The 23,826-nt window shown below is 34.5% G+C and overlaps 1 protein-coding gene across 1 annotated transcript; it reads left to right on the plus strand.

Moving 5' to 3' along the window:
- Window positions 1–1,756: 1,756 nt before the first annotated feature.
- Window positions 1,757–23,826, plus strand: LOC115217387 (GRIP and coiled-coil domain-containing protein 1). The gene is made up of 11 exons (XM_029787063.2): window positions 1,757–1,860; window positions 4,601–4,633; window positions 7,045–7,163; window positions 7,551–7,744; window positions 9,419–9,544; window positions 12,091–12,180; window positions 14,374–14,502; window positions 17,816–18,007; window positions 19,951–20,335; window positions 21,337–21,470; window positions 22,927–23,826. Exons 3-11 carry the CDS (start codon window positions 7,079–7,081, stop codon window positions 23,755–23,757), a joined length of 2,166 nt encoding a protein of 721 aa, XP_029642923.1. The 5' UTR covers window positions 1,757–1,860; window positions 4,601–4,633; window positions 7,045–7,078; the 3' UTR covers window positions 23,758–23,826.

Raw genomic sequence — 23,826 nt, forward strand, 5'->3', positions numbered from 1 at the left:
TCCAAGACTATTGAGGTACAGATGTTGAAGTGTGCTTATGAAGATCTTAGTTGCACATTTTGTGGCCATCTGGAGGCAAGATCATGACATTTTTAGGGAATTTACAATTAGCACTGCATATTTTAAAGAAAGCTAATAGAACTGCTGTCACGAACATAGTTAGAAGCATAAACATAAGAATCAGAAAGTGGAGCAGTTGCAAATGTCCTTTGAAATTCAGGGAAAAAACAGTGGAGAAAATCTGAGTAAAGCTAGAAAAAATCAGAGAAAGGAAAAAGATTAATTAACAATGATGACAAATTAATTGCCACATAATAGTCAACCAAAATTCTTAAATAAGTCCAGGTGAGCTGGCAGAATCGTTAGCATGCAGTACAAAATGTTTAGCAGTATTCTGTTGTCCATCTTTATGTTGAGTTCAAACTCTGCCATGATTGACTTTGCCTTTCATCTTTTGAAAGTCAATAAAATAAGTACCAGTTGTGAACTGTTCCATTGATGCGGTGCTTGATTGTTGTGCACCTGCTCACATGTCCAAGATAGGATGCTTTACACTAGGGAGAGAGAGCATTGCGTGAATGACAGTGCCGAGTGAATGGTAGTGTTTCTTTTTTACTCCGCGTGTGTTGTGCATAAAAACGTGTTTATATTCTTCAATGTGATAAAGTGTAGAATTAGATTATTATCCTGCTTCCAGCTTCAGCTTTGCTGCCAGGATTTGAAAAATAGGGCACATTTTCCCCACATTTTGTGATTTAGGGGAGATTTTTGAAAAACAATGGAGAACTCACGACGGTGTTCACTGAACAAATTAAACACACTACAAGGCAGTGGCTAAAACGCAAACCGATCAAGTTTGTGAATGAATTTCCTTTTACACAATATTAAAACAATGGCTAAAAATTTTCTGAAGCAGTACCCCCACTAATTTTATCTACAAGCTACCACTGGGTTTTGATATATTTGTGAGATGCTTAAGGTGCATACCTATTTCTTTATTACCCACAAGGGGCTAAACACAGAGCGGACAAACAAGGACAGACATAGGTATTAAGTCGATTACATTGACCCCAGTGCGTAACTGGTACTTAATTTATCGACCCCGAAAATATGAAAGGCAAAGTCGACCTCGGCGGAATTTGAACTCACAACGTAACGCAGACGAAATACCGCTAAGCATTTCGCCCGGCGTGCTAACGTTTCTGCCAGCTCGCCGCCTTACTTAAGGTGCATACCAACACACCTGTGCCTCCCCTCCCCTACCGAATTTCTTTCCTCATAACTTTCGGCAAAATGGATATTTTGTAATGAAATTTCCAACAACTACCTTTCAGATGGTGAAGATTACTATTATTTCTAAATTTAAAGAGTAAAAGAAAATTGGCGGGCGCACACATAGACATACCGACACCCATCCAATATTTACCTACAAAATTAAACTTGAAATTTCGGAAAAAGCTAAGTGACGTGTGTAAGTATGTATGTGTGCGCCCACCATTTTTTTCCACATTAAATTCGGAAATAATCGTAATCTACTCTATCCGAAAGATGAGTATGGAAAATTTCATTCAAAAATATTCATTTTTCTGAGAGTTATGAGGAAACAAAATCGTAAGGTGTGCATACTAGTGTAGGTATGCCAAACATTTTTACCTGTTTTTCAAAAATCGTCTTATCCATCGTCCTGTCTTTATTTAACAGCTAGCCTTAATTATTCCTCAATTAAGACCCATTTAAGTCATTCCAAATTGTTGCATGTTTACAAAGAAATCACATGTCAATGTTGTTACCGGAAGTGACTCAAATCGTCATGCAATGCATTCTGGGTTTTTCCCCATTAGGTTCTAAACTGTCGACGTGGTAAGTTACTCTAATTAAGTCATTAATTAAAGTCAGTTAATTTTGGTCTCTTCAATTTTAGTTTCAATCTTCCACATAAATCCTTTATTATCCTAGTTTGTCCGTTCATTAATGTGTTGTCAATTTAAAGTTGTCGTCGTCAGATCAAACCTGGTCGTGGTTGGAAACCTTATTTTAAGATGTTCTTGTTTTGTTTCAAATTCCAGATGTTATTGTTGACGTGCTTTAATTGTTTAATGAACCAGATTTGTCAACATTATTTGGTATTCTCTTTTGCTAACCATTAAGCCAAACAGCCCTTGACTACTTCTGATCTGTCTTAAATATCGATAAACATGGTCTGATATTTTGCCATGTCACACCATCTGCCAATCTCTCACGCCTCACCTTGTTATGTTTAGTGAGGACGACCCTTTGCATTACGAGTTCGAATCCATCTGAAAGTAACTTGACCAGTCTTCCTTTTTGGGGGTCATTAAAATTAAATACCAGTCAAATGTTGGGACGGATTTATATTTTTGACCGTAAACGGAATTATGTTTCAACCTAAATCCCTTGAGCCTTTGAGAGAGCTTCTGTGTGGTCACTCGACCTGATAAGTTTACCTGCAAATTTACTTCCGACCACGTTATACTATTTTAAAGTGGGAGGGACATATTGAGGTCTTCGGTGCTCACTGCTTTTTAAAAATGTGACTAATGGACACGGTTAGAATACCTTTGATCTAAACTGACCTGGAACAATGCCTAATTAAATACCTGAGCAGGCCATTGTTCAAACTTCTAAAATCGATTGAACAGACTGTTGAGGTATTTAATTACACTGTCGTTGTTCCCGGTCAACTATGTCATTATTTAAACAGATAACACATTTTTGTTTTTACTTGTCAAACTGTTCATTGTTCGTTCATTTTCGCACACGAATGTCAGTCTCAATTATTAATATGTTTTTTTCTCTCCCTCGTTTATATTTTAACGTGTCTGAAAACTTCATCTCGTATCGGAATCTTCATTCTCGAAATTTGGTGAATATAGGTAAAAATAAAGGTGGAGGGAATAGTAAAGGCAAGTTGATACAATGTCTCGAGAAAAGTATTTTAACATCATCACTCAGTTTAATTTCGTTGGGACCAACGAAAAAGAAATATTTTTCTTTAGTTGATATATTATTAACTTTGACAATCCAAACGGATTCAATGGCGTGATATAGACATCTGACTTGCAGAAATAATTTTAGAAATATAAAAAAGTGGCCAGATTTCTGTTTTGAGTTGGGTCTAAATGTATGAAATTCCACAACTGTTTGAGTCCTTGAACACTCACCCGTTCCGTTCGTTCATTGATATTATGTCCCAAAGAGCTAAAATAATGTAGAACCCACGAGAACTAAACTCAGTTTATAGTGGCTGTTATTTATTTCAGTTTTAAGTTTTTTTTTAAATACTTATTTTACATTTGTCTACGTAGCACATGAATTGATTGGCAAAGGAAGGGAATGTAGTTTCATCTACTTTTGCAGATTTTCTATTTCTGTGTCCCAGTTAACAGGATTACTTATTGATTTTCTTATATATTTAGGTGACAAATGGATTAATATTTAAATACGATCTATGCTGAATTTTTATGTGAAAATTAGAAAATGTTTTGTTTTTTTTACTCAGAAATTATTGATCAGAAATAATCTTGTGTTTATCCAGTGACTCAGTAAAGGAAATATTTACTTAAGAAGAGTAGAAAGAATGGCACTTGTTTTCTTCATAATCTTAGGACTTCAAGTGACACCAAACACTGACAAAATACTTGTGAAGCAGCATTCTCATCCCTTTCAATAGTTGGTGTCACCAACATACCATCTGTGATGGAGCTATGCTCACTGGCACTTAACTTTCCTGGGTGCTGTTCTGTTACCTTGTAGTAACATTGTCATCATACAAATACAGTTTGTGCAACTATCAACATTTTACAGCATTAATCATTTCGTTATGATAATAGTTAATTAGCACTACTATTATCATTGAATTTTATTTTATTTTATTTTTTTAATTATTATCATTGGATCTTTTCGGTTTGACCGGCAGTTTTTAAAAATAATTTGCACGTAACTAAACACTTTTAAACTTCGTATACTGCTAGAATGTTTTTATAAAACATCTTTTTCTCTTGGCTTTATTGAGAAAATTCTATACTTTGTAAGATATTTGTTGTTTTTTTTCTTCAATTTCAACCAATCAATGACGTCTATTGAGGTGAAAACATTCCGTGCCGTATGAATATGTCCCTCGTTTAAGAAACAGATTGGGTTTATTTACATTTGTGAAGAAAAAAAGATACCCTTCTCCCACCCCTAACCATAACCCTAACTCTAACCCTAACCCAGATTGAAATGCAATAGATCGATACTAGGGTCATAATTATGGGTGACAATTTCATGACACCGCTAGAAAAAACTGCCGGTCAAACCGAAAAGATCCTTATCATTAACAATGTAATATCCAGTTTGTGATGATGATATGGATTAGATAATTCTTCGACACATTGTATTTCCACATATCTGAATCTTATATTAATCCCATGTAAGAAGTCCATTGTTCACTCTTCACTGTTTCCTCTCAGATCACTTTTAGTCTACAATTCTATTGTGCCCACCTCATTATCAACTTTAAGACTTTTCTTTATTTGATATACAATATTAGTTGAAATTTCATTACATTCTTTATTACCAACTCAATTATCTTTACTAGATGCAGTTTTCAATGGGACAATGTCTTGATAAGGTAAGATTCGTTACTATTAATTACTGTTGTAGAAGTAAAATAAGTTCATGTATAATTATAGTCTCAGGATTGTATCTCCTGTAAACATTTCATTGTGTTTGGGTGAAGTGTGACAAATTTACTAGCTGTTAGAAGTATGTACCAGCTTCTGTTGGTGTCCAATACATTCCTTGGCATCTTGTCCAGAAGAAGCTTTATGAATCATCATCATTTAACGTCCGTTTTCCATGCTGGCATGTGGACAGTTTGACAGGAATTGGCCAGCCGGAAGCTGTCCAGATTCCAGTTGTCTGTTTTGGCATGGTTTCTATGGGTGGATGCATTTCCTAATGCCAAATCTAACTTGAAAAATGACAATTACAATTAATACTGTTTTACTAGATTTCAAAAGTGAAAAATCTATATATTATTTAGGCACAGGAGTGGCTGTGTGGTAAATAGCTTGATTACCAACCACATGGTTCTGGGTTCAGTCCCACTGCGTGGCACCTTGGGCCAGTGTCTTCTACAATAGCCTCAGGCTGACCAAAGCCTTATGAGTGGATTTGGTAGACGGAAACTGAAAGAAGCCTGTTGTATATATGTATATATATTTATGCGTGTATATATGTTTGTGTGTCTGTGTTTGTCCCCTCTCCCAACATAGCTTGACAACCGATGCTGGTGTCTTTACGTCCCCGTAACTTATCAGTTTGGCAAAAGAGACCGATAGAATATGTACCAGGCTTACAAAGAATAAGTCCTGGGGTTGATTTGCTTGACTAAAGGCGGTGCTCCAGCATGGCCACGATCACATGACTGAAACAAGTAAAAGAGTATATTCGACGATATATTTGCTGGATTTGGCATAAAATTGAAACTACTGTTACTTTTTAAAAATGTTTCTTCTTCACTGTTATTTTACTTGACTTTTTCTTAAGGTTGGTAGGAGGATACCTACAACAATTTGTGTATGTTCATCATTATTACTGTTGTTGTTTTATGTTCAACTTCAATGTTAGCATAAATTAGATGGGTTGTTGCTCTTGTCTTACATGTGTTGCAGGACCGAATCTTCCTTATGAATTTCACGATAGACTTAGTTTCCATCGTTGGATTCCCTTCCTAACACCAGCCATTGTATAACTGGATGCATTTTAATGTGGTATCAGCATTGAAGAGGTTGTCATGTCTTTGACAAGATTAAAGGATCATGTCAATGCTACATGTAATAAAATATTCTAGGTACATTTTCTGTGGCGCCAATACCGAAGAGGATAGGGGTAAAGTGTAAAGACCCTCTTCAGTTATGAATGACCAGGATTTTTGCACCTTGAGATTTACCTTCTGAGGCACAAGTCTAGGCAAAGTTGTTTGTGGAAGACCAGCAGTCACCCATGCATACCAGCCTCCCCTCTCCATACCACCGATGTTATCCAAAGGAAAGGCAAAGACCAATACAGCTTGGCATCAATGACGTAGCAACTCATTTCTACAGCTGAGTGAACTGGAGTAATGTGAAATAAAGTGTCTTACTCAAGAACACAACACACATCATGGTCCAGGATTTGAACTCATTATCTCATGATAGTGAACCAAATGCTTTAACCACTGAGCCATGCTACTTCTTAGTGGATGGGGGTAAAAGGAAGATAAATGGTGGATGTGAATACCAGAAGGCCAGTAGTTGATTACTGTTAGAGTGTATTTGATGAGGTCCCATATGCTTGTACTTCAAATGGGTGAGTTAAGACGATTGAGAGAGAGAAGTGGAGTGTTAGTGTGGCATCCATTCTTAGACAGGAAACCATGTTTGGTCAACAAAAGAAATCCAGTGCTATCTTTAATCACACCAACAGCATAAAAAAGTGAGATGAGTGATCGTGAGAAGAGCAATAGGGGCAAGAGTAATAAAAGTATGAATGAGAAAGAGACGATTGATTAGGGTTTTAGAAAATCAAAGGCTGTCAAAGAGGTCTAAATAGAAAATTGATAATGCTGTCAGATAAAATATAAAAACACTGTCTACACGAATTTCTTAACACACACACACACACACACACATTTATATATATGCATATGGTGAGCTGGCAGATTCGTTAACATGCCAGACAAAATGCTTAGCTTTATGTCCTCTAGTTTTAATGTTCTGAGTTCAAATGCCACCAAGGTTAATTTTGCCTTTCACCCTTGTAGGGTTGATAAAATAAGTATCAGCTGAGTACTAGTGTTAATGTAATCAACCAACCCTCTCCATCTAGGTTGCTGGCTTTGTTCCAGAATATGAAACAATATGCATATCTGTCTGTCTGTCTACATACCTACTTTATCTCTCTCTCCCTTCCCCCTCTCTCTATCTATCTATATGTCTGTCTGTCAATCAATCATTAATTAATTAAGTTTGTGTGTTTCTATGTCTTGTGTAATTTCAGTCACCCAATTAAGATGGATCATTTCAAATGAAATATGGACAAGACAACAAGAAGTGAACTAATAAAAACTATTGAGAGTCAGAAAGACAAAATTCAAAGATATGAAGCCAGATTAAGAGGTAAGTGGTTACTTGTATCAGGAAATTCAGATACTGGAAAAAAACAACTGGTAAATTAATCCATTGATATAAACCTTCTGGCTCTGTCTTGTCTCGGTACCACACAATAAGCCTAAGGGAGGTAACTGTGACTGGTTTTTGTCTGATTCTATCTGAATGAGCCTGTTGTGTTTTGTTGTAACATTTTTGATGGCTCGGTCGTCTGAAATAATTTCAGTATCCCTTCATGATTATATCTTGGGTGTAAATGTATCAGGAATCGATGATTATAGGTAGACAGCAGACAGATAATTATTTTATAATTAAATTGGTTCATTATTTTAGTGTAAAATTTGTATATTGTTATTGAATATTTTATCAATAAAAATCTAATTGTTTATTATCTAGATTTAATCAGTGCTTACAAAGGTTTGTCGAAAGAGAAAGAGGCTCTGGAAGCTAGCATCCAATGTTTAACTGCCACTGATTTGAACAATGGTATAGGTAAAAAATCATTTTCTGCTGCCAACAAGGAAAACAACAATGACAAAGAAAAAACAGATGAAGAAAAACAAGAAATTCCTCACCCATTACAGTCAAAGGTAATTATTTAAAGCTTTTTTTTTTTATTGTATGTTGTCAGGAATTTTGAAGTATGTCCTTTTACAACTGGAAGAGTACTGGGATGTATTTATTCTTCTAATGTTACTGATTATCCTCGAGTATAATCTGCACTTTTTCCCCAAAATCCAAAGGTCAAAATCCCTAGTGTGTACTATATATGAGGTTAAAAATGAAAAATATTTTCTAAGCAATGTCCAAGTCTATATTTTCTGTCTGGCAATGTTTATTCAGATGCATTTTGTGATGTCGAGCGTGAAAATACCTTAAGCTAAGCCTGATAGCAATGAAGTCATAAAAGAATCATCCATAACTTGCAGTAAGCAACATTTATTAAAATAAAAGTATTCAGAAAACAGAATAACATATAACAAAAACAATTTGCAAACATATTTACATTCCCATATAACAGTTAAGAACATCACCATTATTGTATTACGCATGCGCGGAAGTGCTTGTTCGACTAGGTGCTGTTGGCTTAATTACGCACAACTCAAGTTAGAGAAAGGGTGTGTATTATACACAAGGTTTAGGTTTTTCAGAGGTACAGCCCCCTAAAAATTCCCTGTGTATTATACTCAAGGGCAGACTATACTTGAGGATTTACGGTATTACTGATTTTTTAAAGCTTTTTGTACACGACTAGGTTTATTTAAGATGTCTGTAAGTTTGAAGTAACAGTTTTTGGCTTTCAGTTGAATAAAAGAGATGTCATAATGGTATTGGCACTTAATAAATTTCCAGTCAATGAGACAAGTGTGACAGATGCTTGACTTTGAGAATCAAACACAGACAGAGACACACATACATGATGGGCTTCTTTTAGTTTGTCTACCAAATCCCCTGATAAGGCTTTGGTGGGCTGAAAGCTATATTAGAAGACACTTGTACCATTGCGTGGTACTGAACCCAGAACCATGTGGTTGGGAAGTAAGCTTCTTACCACACAACTGGGTAAAATGCTTAGCGCCGTTTCATCTGTCTTTATGTTCTGAGTTCAAATTCCACTATGGTGAACTTTGCATGTCATGCTTTTGGGGTTGATAAAATAAGTACCAGTTGATCATTGGGGTTGATGCAATTGACTTACCCACTCCCCTGAAATTGATGGCCTTGTGCCAAAATTTGAAATCAGTAATATTGTTTGTGATTAGGAAGCCTATCTCAACCCTTTTGTTACCATATTTCTGTTGAAATGCTCTGTGTTTCTTTCAATTATTCTAAATATAACAAAGAATTTAGTAAAATAACTTAATTATCATTAAGCTAGTGTTAGGAGCATATATTGTGATTAAGGTTTGATGGAAGATTTTAATTCAGAACTTTTGAAAACAAGACATTCGTACTACAGACCAGTGACGATTTCAGGTGGGCTGGTATCAAAAGGTTTAAGGTGATTACTAATTAATTGTAACAGCTTGGCTTTGATTATATTTAGATAAATACTATGACACAATGTATTTCATCTCTTGTTTTTTTTTTCACAGTCCTTTTAAGATACATATTTTATACAGAATTCTCAAGTATTTTGATATTTTCAATGAAGCCATTCTATTTTGTTGATAAAATTAAATCTAAGAGTATTTCATGTCTAATATAGACTCAGTATTGCTGTTTTATTTTATTTTAGACTCAAATTTAATTTTCTATTTCAGTCCAGTGAATCCCATCAGACTGATAGTGAAGAAAAGTTGGCTACATTGACGACCACATTAAGTGTTTTGACCAATGAAAAATCTCGACTTGAAAGTAGTTATCTCGCTGAAAAGAAACAGCTAAAAGTAAGTTTGTACCTGATATTTTTAATTATTTTTGGGAAACTGAAAGAAGCCTGTTGTATATATATATATATATATATATATATATATGTGTGTTTGTGTGTCTATGTTTGCCCTCTCAACATTGCTTGACAACTGATGCTGGTGTCTTTGCGTTCCTGTAACTTAGTGGTTCGGCAAAAGAGACCGATAGAATAAGTCCTGGGGTCGATTTGCTCGACCAATGGCGGTGCTCCAGCATGGCTTCAGTCAAATGACTGAAACAAGTAAAAAAAAAAGTCCCATGATCATGAAATTCAAATTTTTCTTTCAATTTTGGTATCAGTGCTAAACTTTTACTGTATTCTTCACAGTTCTTACAATGTCTGAGACAAAAAAATAGAAGCAGATGTACCAAATATTTAGTAGTATTTTAGTATACAATGAGTGCATACTATTTTCATCTTTGATGATATTAGCATAGTATAACCATTGCATATGTTTTTTCATATTAATATTACTCCAAGTTGTAAGGTGTTGAGCCGGTAGAATTGTTAGGATGATGGGCAAATTGCTTAGTGGCATTTCATCTGTCTTTACATTCTGAGATCAAATTCCACTGAATTTGATTTTGCTTTTTCTCTTTTCCAGGTCAGTAAAATAAGTACCAGTTGAGCACTGGGGTTGATATAATTGACTAGCTTCTGCTCCAAAATTGCTGGCCTTGTGCCAAAATTTGAAACCAATATTATACCAAGCAGTGTATATGTTGGATTAATTTTGCTATTAATGAAAATGCAGAACTTTGTTTGCTTCTGTTTCGACAAGTTGTAAAAAGCCAGCTTTTAACTGTTTTGATAGCAACCTGCCTGAAACTGCTTGATATATTCAAAATTAACTGAGACAAAGGCAGTGTATTTCAAAAGACATCACCATCGTTTAATGTCCATTTTCCATGCTAGCATGGTTTAGACGGTTTGACTGGGGTCTGGGAAGCCAGGAGGCTGCACCAGGCTCCAGTCTGATCTGGCAGTGTTTCTACAGCTGGATGCCCTTCCTAACGCTAACCACTCAGTGAGTATAGTGGGTGCTTTTTACATGGCACAGGGGCCAGGGGAGGCTGGCAATGGCCACGATTGATTGGTGCTTTTTACGTGCCACCAGTATAGAAGCCCGTCAAGGCAGCACTGGCATCGGCCATGTTCAGATGGTGCCTTCTACATGCCACCGGCACAGGTATCACAACTACAATTTCCATTTGATTTTTATTTTGATATTGATGTTGATGTACTTGACTCAATAGGTTTCCTCAAGCACAGCAGGTCGCCCTACGATCCAAGGTACTTTGGATAGGCTGGGGTTGCTATGTGAAGCTGGTGAGGAAACATATGGTAACAAAAGGGTTGTAGTAATTATTTCAACAATATAGAGAAACCCAAATTTACAGTGCTATCATATAGAAATGGATTTAAAAAAAGTAACAATAATGATGATAATAATTGTAATAATGGTTTCTAATATGGTGCAGGCATGGCTCTTGTAAGAAGCTTCAGTCCCACTGTATAGCACCTTGGGCAAGTATCTTCTATTATAGCCTTGGGCTGACCAAAACCTTGTGAGTGGATCTGGTTGATGGAAACTGAAAGAAGCCCATTGTATATATATATATATATATATATAGGGGGAGTTTACGAAAAAAACAAAAGACGAAGACAGGTGGTGTACAAAACAAACAGATGTATTAGTATAACGCTCAGGAATATAAAAAGTCTTTTACGTTTTGAGCCTACGCTGTTCTACAGAAAGGGACACAGAAAAAAACAAGGAGAGAAAAAATGTGTGTAGTGGCTAACGATCTATTATGGCGACATATATATATATGTGTGTATGTATATCTGTGTGTCTTTGTCTTGGTGTCGGTGTTTGTCCCACATCACCGCTTGACAACTGGTGTTGGTGTGTTTATGTCCCTGTAACTTAGTGGTTTGGCAAAAAGACTGACAGAATAAGTACTAGACTTAAAATATAAGTCCTGGGGTCAATTTGTTTGACTAAAATGACTTCAAGGTGAAACAAATAAAAGAATAATATAATCAGATATTAAATTTCGAAAAGGGGGACAACAGATCATTTTGACCCTTCAGAACTTGACTAGCCTTATTTTTATTCGGCAGGGAGTGGTGGCGATCCCTGCTGTACTCTTTCGCCACAACTTTCTCTCACTCTTTCTTCTGTTAGCCTGCTTGCTTAGCCAGCGGGGTGGTGTCATTTGAAGGCTAAAACAATGCAAAGCGCATTGTGACCGGCGATGTGTAGCAACATCTGATAGCTTGGTCGGTCACGGTGATCACAGTGATAATACAATTTTAGTTGAGATATTTTTCTGATGCTGCAATAAATGATAAGTCAATAACCATTAATAGTAAGTTACTGTGTTGTTGATGAAACCATAGTAAGCATTCTGAAATATTTCCACAAACTATGTTGTGTAGTAATGAATTGTTTTCATTCAACTTAACATACCTATATAAAGTTTTGTAATTAACAGTCTTCCATTTCTTTTCAATTAGACAGAAAATGAAGATCTCCAGAGACGGCTAGAAGAAAATGAAAAAGTATCTAATCTAAAACAGCGAGGACAAGATGAAATTATCAAGGATGTAAGTGTAATTGATAAAGGAACAAAACCATTTTATTTATATCTTCATATTAACATACAGCTGAGATGCATTATTTATGGGTAACTGTAATGTGAAAGAGTTGATATGTAAATTTTAGTTTAAAAGACCCTACATTATTGATTCTCTGTGAAATATCCCCATTATTACACAACATACAATGTAATTGTGTTGTAAACAGATACATAACTCTGCTTGCTTTTAATCTATGTAGCCAACAGCAACTTTAAGTACATTATGATTGATTGATTAGCGTCATGAATTGCATCCAGTTAGGAAAATACTTTTATTCCTGTTGAATGCAAATGTCTAAAGTTTAAAACACTGCCCTACCATACTAGATGGTAAAATAATTTTGGAAACAAAACTCTCATTTGTGTTGTCCTTGAAATGTTGATGTAAAGCAGTGTCATGTAAAAAGCACTGGTGTGGGTGATGGTCCCACGTAAAAAGCACTCAATACTACACCCTGTAAAGTGGTTGGCATTAGGAAGGGCATCCAGCCATAGAAACCAAGTTAAAACAGACTATGGAACCTGGTGCAGCCACGAGCCTGGCCTGTTCCTGTGAAGCCATCCAACCCATGCCAGCATGGAAAGCAGACATTAAATGTTGATGATGATGGAAGCAAAGTAAGGGAGTGTGTTGTCAGCAGAACATAATAGAAGAATGAGGTGGGATGCCAACAGTTTAATTCATTTCTATCTAAGGGATCTCCAGTATAAAAAACTAAGCTTGTTTAATTTTTATTTTTTTTATTATGAAGTTCAAACTAATCCTTCACTGAGCTGCTTTGTTAAAAATCTGTCGTTATTGATGTTCTTATATACTATATACCTTAAAGCAAAGTCTGCAATGCTTTCATATAAAGTTATCAAGGGCAGTGAGCCGGCAGAATTGTTACTGCACTGGGCAACATGCTTAGTTGTATTTCATTTGTCTTTACCATTCTGAGTTCAAATTCTGCTGAAGTTAACTTTACTGTTCATCCTTTTGGACTTGATAAAATAAATACTATTTGAGCACTGGGGTTGATGTGATCGAGTTACCCACTTCCTCTAAAATTGCTGGCTTTGTGTTAAAATTTGAAACCAATATAAAGTTAATATGTATTTCAGTATTTTTTTCGTTTTTGGATTTGGTTTGCAAGATTCTTTAGTATTTTTTATCAGTTATTAAAGATTGGAGTTGATGTTTGGTATATAAAACATAAATATCTTCAAGAGGCTTTTATGAGTCAATGCTTAACTTTGATTTTATTGGCTTTAAGCAAATGAATAACTAGTGTCCCTGGTTTGCTGGAAACTATCACAGGAAGTAAAATTTATTTAAAAAAAAAACAGAAGAAATTGCAACACAAGTAAATATTTTTTCCAATTAGACTGCAAAATGCCTTTGATAAATTTAGTCTATGGTTGCTCATTTTTGGGTGGAATTCTACTTTAAGCATCCCATATAACCCCCTCTCATAGCATTAAAATTTTGTGAATTTGTATTTCTACACAGGAATTCACATGCCTATATAAAAAAATATTTAAAAAAATTTTTTGAAATTTTTTTTTGAAGAATATTTTGGTTGATTTTTTTCAAATTTTTCTTTTGAAGTCAGTTTAAAATATGGACAGTCCAAATTTTTGACTTATATTCCAGAATAGACCATTAAATGTTTTTATGAAGAGGAAGATATTGAAAAGCATCAATACGTCAAACTGACAAACAAAACGAGGAGTGTATGAGGTGGTCGTGAGATGTGCTAAAAATAACAGCTAAATAGGCCTTAAATCATGCACCAGAAAATTTTTTTGCTTTGCATAATTGTATGAATTTCTGTGTATAGAACACAAATTTGCAAAAATTTCCTGAAAATACTAGGAAAAAAAAAAGTTATGAGGAATTGTATGGCATACATGAAGCAAAATTCTGGCCATTTTTGTTTCTTCATTTGTTCTATGCTTTATTCCTCAAAGAATTATCAAAGCTTTATCAAACTGATATATTTAACATGTAGAAAGAGAGTGAAAAAAAATTACATTAATTCATGTAGCATCATTTATGCTGCATGAATTATTAATCCTTAAATCCTTAAAAATGTTTTAGCCCGAAGGCCGCGGCCATTAATGTTGATGAATCATTAATGATTAAAAACTGTGATTATTGTTGTAACTCTTATTACAGCTAAAACAGAAACTTCGGTCTCAGCAAAGAGAGCGAGAACTGGAGCAAACAGATCATGCCTTTATGTTACGGGAACTTCAAAAACTTGTCAGTGATGAGCGGACTGCCAGGGAAGATCTTGAATATCAAGTAAGCGTTTGATGTGGATGTTTTACTTTTAAAAACCTCAGAGATTATTGCACATAATGTTTGTCTGTTAAAGACATCATCTCATGAAATAGCCACAGATGGTGATGGGGTTCAAGTTAAGTTCCCTCAACTTGTTTCATAAATAATTGACTATTTCATAAGATATAGGGGAGGATGCAGAGACGACTGATTAGATATGATATCAGAACAGTATATATATATATATATATATATATATGAATAAATAAATAAATGGAGTTTAACGCAGGTGTAAATCAAATATTTTTACTTTCGACACGTGTTTCGAAAATTCCACTGATATTATTCAAAAGAATAAATGGTATAAATGATGCAATCTTCTCTTCAGGAAAGTGAAAAAAACGAAACTCGTCAATAAGACATTTTAGCAAAAAATTATGGATTTGTATAGCGATTGACAGAATGCTATTAATATTGTTTAAAAAAACGTTATATGATATAACGTCATAAGTAGCTTACAGAAAGAGTAGGGATAATAATAGTGAATGTTAAATATAAAGGAAATTAAAGTTTAAATTATATATAATGATAGAGACTACTATTTTATATACTAATATTGGATGAAGTTTTTTTACAGAAAAAAATTTCATCAAAAAAGTGACAGCATATCAAAATACCTTTAAAGGTTAAAATTATAAACAACTTATAAATAAGGGCTAAAGAAAATTATTTCTTTGCCAATATGCTGATAACAGACTTTTAAATCGTCAATTTCCACATATTATATATCCACTACAGAAATACGTTGTGCGGAAATCGAGGAAAGCTAGCCAACAGAATTTTAAAAAAAATTGACGATTTAAAAGTCTGTTATCAGCATATTGGCATAGAAATAATTTTCTTTTGCCCTTGTTTATAAGTTGTATATATATATATATATATATGCATATGTGGGCACAGAACGTCACGAAATGTGTACAACAAAAAATACTAAGTACGAGTACATGGAATATGAACTATTCTTTCGAACAACGAATGACACAAATGGAAAACAAGACAAACAACAGAAAAGATGAACCTTCATCAGTTGTTTGTTGTTTTTTTACTTTTGTATTTTGAGCATGGATCAAAAACAGTTTGATTGAAACTCCTTGATATTCTGAGTTTCAAGTGTGTGGTTAGTCTTCAGCCTTGAAACTCAGGGGTTTGAATTCAACTCCTTGGTCCATAAGTGTAACTCACAATAAATGTGTTGAGTGTCCTTCTTTCATTTGTCTACTCACTCATATTTATAAAAACCAAGAGAGAAGATGGAGAAAAGATTAATAAAAATTTATTAATACATTGACATGACCTACAACTGTTTCAGTTTCTTGCTTATAGCATAAAATTTAATTTAATTAAATCAGTTTGGTTAATTATTAATTATATATATATTTCATTAAGAGTTATTGGATTTCTTGGATTTCAGCTGCATTATACGCCTCTGTATTGGATTAGCTGAGTCTACTAGAGGAGCTTTCTGTGATGGCCATATGATTCTATAGATCCATATATTACACTACAAATTTATAAATTTATGTGTGTGTGTGTATATATATATATATATTATATATATATATATATATATTCTGTGCTGGTGCCACATAAAAAGTACCCTGTACACTTGGTAGAAACCATGCCAAATAGACAATGGAACCTATTATGGCTCCTGGCCTTGTCAGCTGTTGTCAGACCATCTAACCCATGCTAGCATGGAAACAGACATTAAATGATGATGATGATATGTATATATATATATATATATCATGTAGTCTGCATGTGAGAAGGCACATGGCTCAGTGGTTAGAGTGTCGAGCTTACAATTGTTAGGTTGTGAGTTCGAATCCCGGACTGGGCTGCATGTTGTGTTCTTGAGCAAGACACTTTATTTCACATCGCTCCAGTTCACTCAGCTATAGAAATGAGTTGCGACGTCACAGGTGCCAAGCTGTATCGGCCTTTGCCCTTCCCTTGGATAACACTGGTGGTGTGGAGAGGGGAGGCCGGTATGCATGGGTGACTGCTGGTCTTCCATAAACAACCTTGCCTGGACTTGTGCCTAGGAGGGTAAGGGGGTCTCAGCAGTCTGCATGTGTATGTATAGAACCAATGATATATTATTCTTCCTATTCATTTGGCGATATGTTCAGGAAATGTAACAATATTTGTCAGGTTTGTTGACAAACTATTTGCAGTAAATAATCAGATGAATAATGAGAATATTGGGTGTGGGTGAGTGGGTCACAAATGTCATCAAATATTTATGAAATAGTAACATGTTAAAATGTCCAATTCACTTATCCGTTGTTCAGGATAACTCCATTTCCTTTCTTTGTATCTGTCGTATCGTGGAACTCAGCTAGGAGATTTTCAGTTAGGAACTTTATGAAAAACTACAGAAGTTTGTAATTAGGGAATATTATTTACACAAGTTTTAGAAAATGGAAATTAAAATGTTTAGAAAGTTTGTTTAACCCTTTTGTTACTGTATTTATTTTGAGATGCTCTGTGTTTCTTTCAATTACTTTAAATATAACAAAGAATTTAGTAAAATAACTTAGTTATCATTCAGCTAGTATTAGGACCATAAATTGTGACTAAGGTTTGATGGAAGATTTTAATTCAAAACTTATGAAAACAAGACATTTGTACTCAGAGCCAGAGCCGGTTTCAGCCAGGTTGGTAACGAAATCATCATCATCATCATCGTTTAACGTCTGCTTTCCATGCTAGCATGGGTTGGATGGTTCAACTGGGGTCTGGGAAGCCAGAAAGAGTTAATAATTAAGATTTCCACATGTGAAATGGTCCAACACTGTATTTGTAGAACCTGTCCATAAGAAGACATAGGAGACCAGCTTAGTACAGCATCCAGCAAGCATAGCATTTCTAAGATCTCTACATTCAATAGAAATAAAATTTGTCTGACTTTTGGCAATCTAATGTAGTCAACTGAAAAAAAAGAAAAGGTATCTAGACTTAATGGGAGAATTAAATCCACTAAAGGTTTGTTGATAGATGGCATTGAGAACATGAATAGTTTAAGAATGAAATGAAGTTAAAAACCTGATTATAGTAGAAGAATTGGCAATTATAACAGAGAATATGACACGGTCTCATACATCATATAGCATCATGTTTTCTGCAACTGGACCATTCTTATAGGGAGTCACTTGGAATAGCTGATGGCTTCAAGTAAAGTGTTTTTTGGAATTTTGAAAAAAATTTTAATTCACTTTTTTTATTATTATTATTATTATTATGCTTTTGTTTTTTTCTTTTGTCTAAATAGCTGGATTTATCCCAAAATGCATTGCAAGCTAAAGAGAAAGCCAATAAACTTTCAGAGCAGTATGAGAAGCGGATACACGACTTATCTAACGAATTAGTGGTCTTACAGAATCGTCTGAAAGCTGCTGAAGAGAAGGCCAATCAACCATCTCCATTACTTCTTGAATTACAAAAAGAATTAACCAGCTTGAAGGTATGTTATTACTTTAGACAATATTCAAGTGTTATTTCTATATATATATATATATATAGGGTATCGAATATTCTTAGAAATATCACCACCAGTGGCTTAGCATGTATAAATAGTCAATAGACAACATATTCTCAATATAAGATAGTGTACATTTAATCACAAAAGAAAACTACCTTTAACAGGTAATTTTTACATGCTAGAAGAAGCAGTCAAAGCAACTAAAACCACATTTAATAGCAATTTTCGAAAGGAATGAAAAATAAAAACTTTTACCTTGTTATTTTTAATTTTTAAAATTTTTTATTTTTAAATAAAAAAATAACAAGGTAAAAGTTTTTAATTTTCATTCCCTTCGAAAATTTCTATTAAATGTGGTTTTGGTCATTTTGACTGCTTCTTTTAGCGTGTGAAAATTACCTGTTAAAGGTAGTTTTCTTTTATGTTTAAATGTACACTTTTATATTGAGTGTATATATATATATATATATATACTAAATGAAGCAGCTCTCTCAGAAAGGGTCTGGCTATGTTGTAAAGGTTTTACCTTCATACTTTATATCTGATCAATTCAAACTTTGTCATAGCTGTTACATTGATCAATTCTAAATCTACAGTTTTGGGATTAATGTAAATGATGGGGTAAGCGTTGTAAAGAAATTTGCTTCCCAGCTATGAGGTATATTGGGGAAGTGCCTTCTACAATAGCCTTCAGTTGACCAATACTGTATGAGTGGAATTCTATAAAAAGGTAACTATGCAGAAGCCTGTTGTGTGTGCATAAATACACACACATTCATATTTATATTCTTTTATTTATTTCAGTCATTTGACTGGAGCATTGCTTTGAAGGATTTTAGTTGAACAAATTAATCCCTTATTCTATTAGTCTTTTTTGTTGAACTACTAAGTTATGGGACATAAACACAGCAACACCGGTTGTCAAGTGATGATGTGGGGGACAAACATAAAGACACACACACACATGATGGGCTTCTTTCAGTTTCTATCTACCAAATCCACTCACAAGGCTTTGGTTGGCCCGAGGCTATATTAGAAGATACTTGCCCAAGTTGCCATGCAACCATGTGGTTGGGAAGCAAGCTTCTTACCACATAGCCATGCCTATATATATATATATATATATATATATATATCATATTTATATAAACTGATTTAGTTTAGCAAGGTAAAGACTATTTCATAATATTTAAAAAAAAATTATTTATTGCTACTTAAAGAGGGATTGAACATTTCATCATTCTAATCATCAACACTGTTCTGTGGTTGTTGTGAGATTTGCTCTCTTCTCTCCTTCCTCCAGTTTTCATTCTCCATCTGCTGCTGCTACTTTCACTTTCTTTCATCATAACCTAAAAATATGGAGCTGTTAAAGATTTAGTATGTGTGTGGGGTTGGAAAGTTTTTGTGTATTTTTCATGTTTTTCGTTGGTGTCTAATACTGAAAATATCATGTGTGTTAAATTGCAACAAAGATCGTCTATATAGCTCTCGCATGGCAGTCACTAAAATAGAATAGAAATGTATAGACTGTTTGTGGGCTGAAGGTAAATGGCCCTTGACCAATCCGACTGTAAAAAGGTTATCATATTTCCGTATCATTAAGGTGGCGGCAAGCTGGCAGAATTGTTACTGTGCTGGGCAAAATGCTTACGGGCATTCTATCAGTCTTTATGTTCTGGGTTCAAATTCCATTGAGGTCAACTTTGCCTTCCATCCCATCAGGATTGTATAAGTACCAATTGAATCCTGGGTGGGGTTAATCTAATCAACTTACCTCTTCCCCAAAGTTGCTTGCCTTGTGCCAAAACTTGAAACCGATATTCCCATATCATCACCATCATCATTATGGTTTTATGTCATAAAACTTCAATTTTTCAAACTCGATATATATATATATACTTGTTATTTTCTTTGTTTGGTAGTCTCAGTATCATAGTCAAGTGTATCAGGAAGAACAAAGAGCCAACGATGCCGAAGACAGCTTGAATAATATGGCAGAACAAAGTGAAGAACGGGTTTCTGGTTTGGAAACTAAACTCTCTGATTTGTCTGAGGTGGTGGGCAACTACGAACGATTACGTTTACAAGACCAGCAAGCCATTCAGCGCCTTAAAGAAAGGGTTGCTCAGCTTGATACTGAGAATATGGCCCTAGCCCAGGCTGCTCACATCCCAGATATAAAGAAAGATTTAGAAGAAGACACTGATGTCAATGATGTTCAGGTACTTGTTGATAAAATCAAGAAATATAAGTTGATGTTAAATACAGCGCTAAGTCAGAAAACTGAGAAATCATTTGAACTTAATGGTAAGTTGATTTAAAACAACCTGGATAATTTTAAAGATTAACATTTTTGATCCTGTTATTTTTAGGGAGAGTTTTTATGCCAATAAAAATTAAGATAAACACATGTATATACATTACTTACATTATATTTATATTTGACGGATATTTGTCCTCATCTTGTTTCTCGTTAACACAAAGTTTCGGCTGATATATGCCCATGGGCATATGGCGTAGTGGTTGAGAGCGCGTACTACTAACCCCAGAATTCCGAGTTCGATTCCAGGCAGTGACCTTAATAATATAATAATAATAATAATAATAATAATAACAGCAACAACATCAAAAAAATACCTTAGGAATGAGAACTCAGGTTCAAAATTTCTCCAAGACACCTAATGAAGGCTGGAGTGTATATCAGCCAAAACATGTTAACAACAAACAAGATGAGGACAAATCATCATCATCCTTTAACATCTGCTTTCCATGCTAGCATGGGTTAGACGATTTGACTGAGGTCTGGCGAACCAGACTCCAATCTGATCTGGCAGAGTTTCTACTGCTCGATGCCCTTCCTAACATCAACCACTCCGAGAGTGTAGTTGGTACTTTTACGTCAAATATAAATAATGTACATAATTCCTCATCTCTTAAATATAGAACTGAAACACACGTATAGTGTGTATTTATTTTACTGACACAAGATGACCTCCTCCAGTACCCCCTCTCCTCTCAAAGGATCTTTGTCTTGTAGGTTACAGAGTCTAGAATAAATGATGGCAAATCGATACTTTAACCGTTCTGGCATTACACTTTGCACTTGTGTTATAAAAGAGAAAAAATGTTATGGTTTCTTTTTTTTTAAGATTTTATTATTGACTAAAAGAAATTTATTCAAGATTCATCTTGAAAATGAAATTCTCAGAGTTTTTAGAACAAAACTGATTTGTTAAAAATTTTTAAATGGGCAGTTTTCTAGTAATTCTTTTTTTGTTGAATAAATGATTGCTCTTCTTTTATTGCAGATATTGTCTACAATGATCTTGTTGCTGACTGTTCTCTTTGTAAGAAGTATGAAAAGGAACTTGGTGAGCTGAAAGAAGAGTATGAACGATACAAAATTAGGGCACAAGCTATACTGAAAAGTAGAAGCTTAAAGGTAATGAGGCTTCTGATTTTTTAAGTTTGGTTGAAAATATATTCAGTTAATAGACGTGATTTGCACAAGGTGTTGTCTTTAATCTAGAATTAAAGTTTTACAAGTATTTTATGAATAAGAAGCTAGCTCTAAAAAACTGATAATAATGATCAAGTTTTTGAATTATATTTATTATCATTATCATTACTTTTATAATGCCCCATTTCCCATGCTTGCCTGAGTCAGCTGGAATTTATTGAGGTATATTTTCCCTTCCTGTCATTAACCTTCACCTGTTTCCAAGCAAGATACTATTTCCCCATGTCTGGACATGTGTTTGTGTTATGTTTGTGTCAGTGAGGTCTTGCATATTCTTTTTAATTTTCTTTGTCAGAAATGTTGACAATTTTTGTTGTAACACATAGTTGTAAAAATAAAGAAAATCCTTATATTTTGAGGCTCTTAGGGTTCGGATAACTTTCAGTTTGTTTAAGCACAAGGTCTTATGTTTAAGAGTATATTTTAACAAAATAATGCATAGTTTAGTTTAAAAATAAGGAACACAAGTAGCTGACAAACAGTATCTGAATTTTCATATTATAGAGACAATGTACCCCTAATACACATATATATTTCTTTATTGCCCACAAGGGGCTAAACACAGAGGGGACAAACAAGGACAGACAAACGGATTAAATCAATTACATCGACCCCTGTGCGTAACTGGTACTTAATTTATTGACCCCGAAAGGATGAAAGGCAAGTCAACCTCGACGGAATTTGAACTCAGAACGTAACGGCAGACGAAATACAGCTACGCATTTCGCCTGGCGTGCTAAAGTTTCTGCCAGCTTGCCACCTTTATATTAGCTCGCCCTAATACACATATAGAAAGCACTGGCATGATTGTGGGATTAAAAGTTAGCTTCATGATTACTTTGCCTTATTGCTCAGTACTTGGGATAAGTGTCTTTGTTGCAAAGAATATTTTGTGAATGCAGATTAGTTTGCTGAAGGAAACTGTACAGAAGCCTACCATGTGTGTCTGTAGTGGAATGGCAAATGATAGAAGATATGGTGGTTGAGGAATGCTACAATAATTGAAATAAAGTAAGAGGCCTCTTATTCTTTACTGTGTATCCATTGTAGATGTTTTTTTCTATGGTTAAATATTTTCTTAGTTTTGGATTTGGTTTGCAAGATTCTTTATATGAGTTTGTGTTGAAGCATATTCTGTTGTGTCTGGGGAGAGTCATTCTCTTTTAGTGCCGTATTATTTAACACACTCACCGGTAAAATTTCCACTTCTTTCTTTTTAAAAAATTTTTTTTTATTTAAAAAAAAATGAAATAAGTGGAAATTTTACCGGTGAGTGTGTTAAATAATAAGGCACTAAAAGAGAATGACTCTCCCCAGACAACAGTATACATCTTTATTTTTCTTCTTGCTAATAATCGGTAAATTATTTTTATTGCAGGAAAACACTTCTCAAGAAGACAATTTACGGGAACAAGTAAATGAATTGAGAGAAAAAGTGAAAACTTTACACATTCAACATGAGATCCAGATGAAGACACAATTAGAGAAAGAAGATAACCTTCACAGTATAATGGTAACCCTTCAAGAGAAACATCATTCAGAGCAGAATGTGATGGTCAGTGAACATCGACATCAACTGGCAGAGCTTGAAGAAGAATTAAAAAAGCAACGTAATAGGACTATATCCATGTTAATGGAAAAGGATCTTGAAATTGCACGGCTTCAGACACTTGCTAATCTTCCAACTTATAATACAGACTTGTACAGTCAGCATTCGTCATCAGCATCATTACCACAGAAACAGATGGATGCTTCAAATGCAATGGACAATGCTGGTTCTGGTATCTTACCAGAAGAGCAACAAAGTTTCTCTAAGTTATTGCATAATGTTTCTTCCCCTTCAGGTGATATGCCACTCATACATTTTGCTCAAGAAATTGCTCGCAAAGATGTTGACATTGCTTCTCTTCGAAGCAGGAAATATCAGCTGGAGACAGCACTTCGAGAACTTCAGCATTCTTTATTGCTTAAAGAGCAGAAAGCTAAAGAAGAGCATGAACAGTTACAAGAGATGCTCCGTAAGCACGAAAGAGATAAGTCAAGAGAAGGAGCTAATTTAGAATATTTAAAAAATGTCGTATATCAGTTTCTCATCTGTACAGACTCTTCTGGGAAACAAAAGATGCTAAATGCAATAATTACCATATTGCAGTTTAGTCCTCAAGAACGAGAAAAAGTATATTCTTTCTGTAAAGTACGGTGGGGATAAAAATTTTGAATTTCCAGTATATTTTATGACCAAATTATTTTACTGATTAAATCTCTGTTAAAGTCTAAA

Source organism: Octopus sinensis, linkage group LG11 (assembly GCF_006345805.1).
Source record: "Octopus sinensis linkage group LG11, ASM634580v1, whole genome shotgun sequence".
NCBI classification, from domain to species: Eukaryota; Metazoa; Mollusca; class Cephalopoda; order Octopoda; family Octopodidae; genus Octopus; species Octopus sinensis.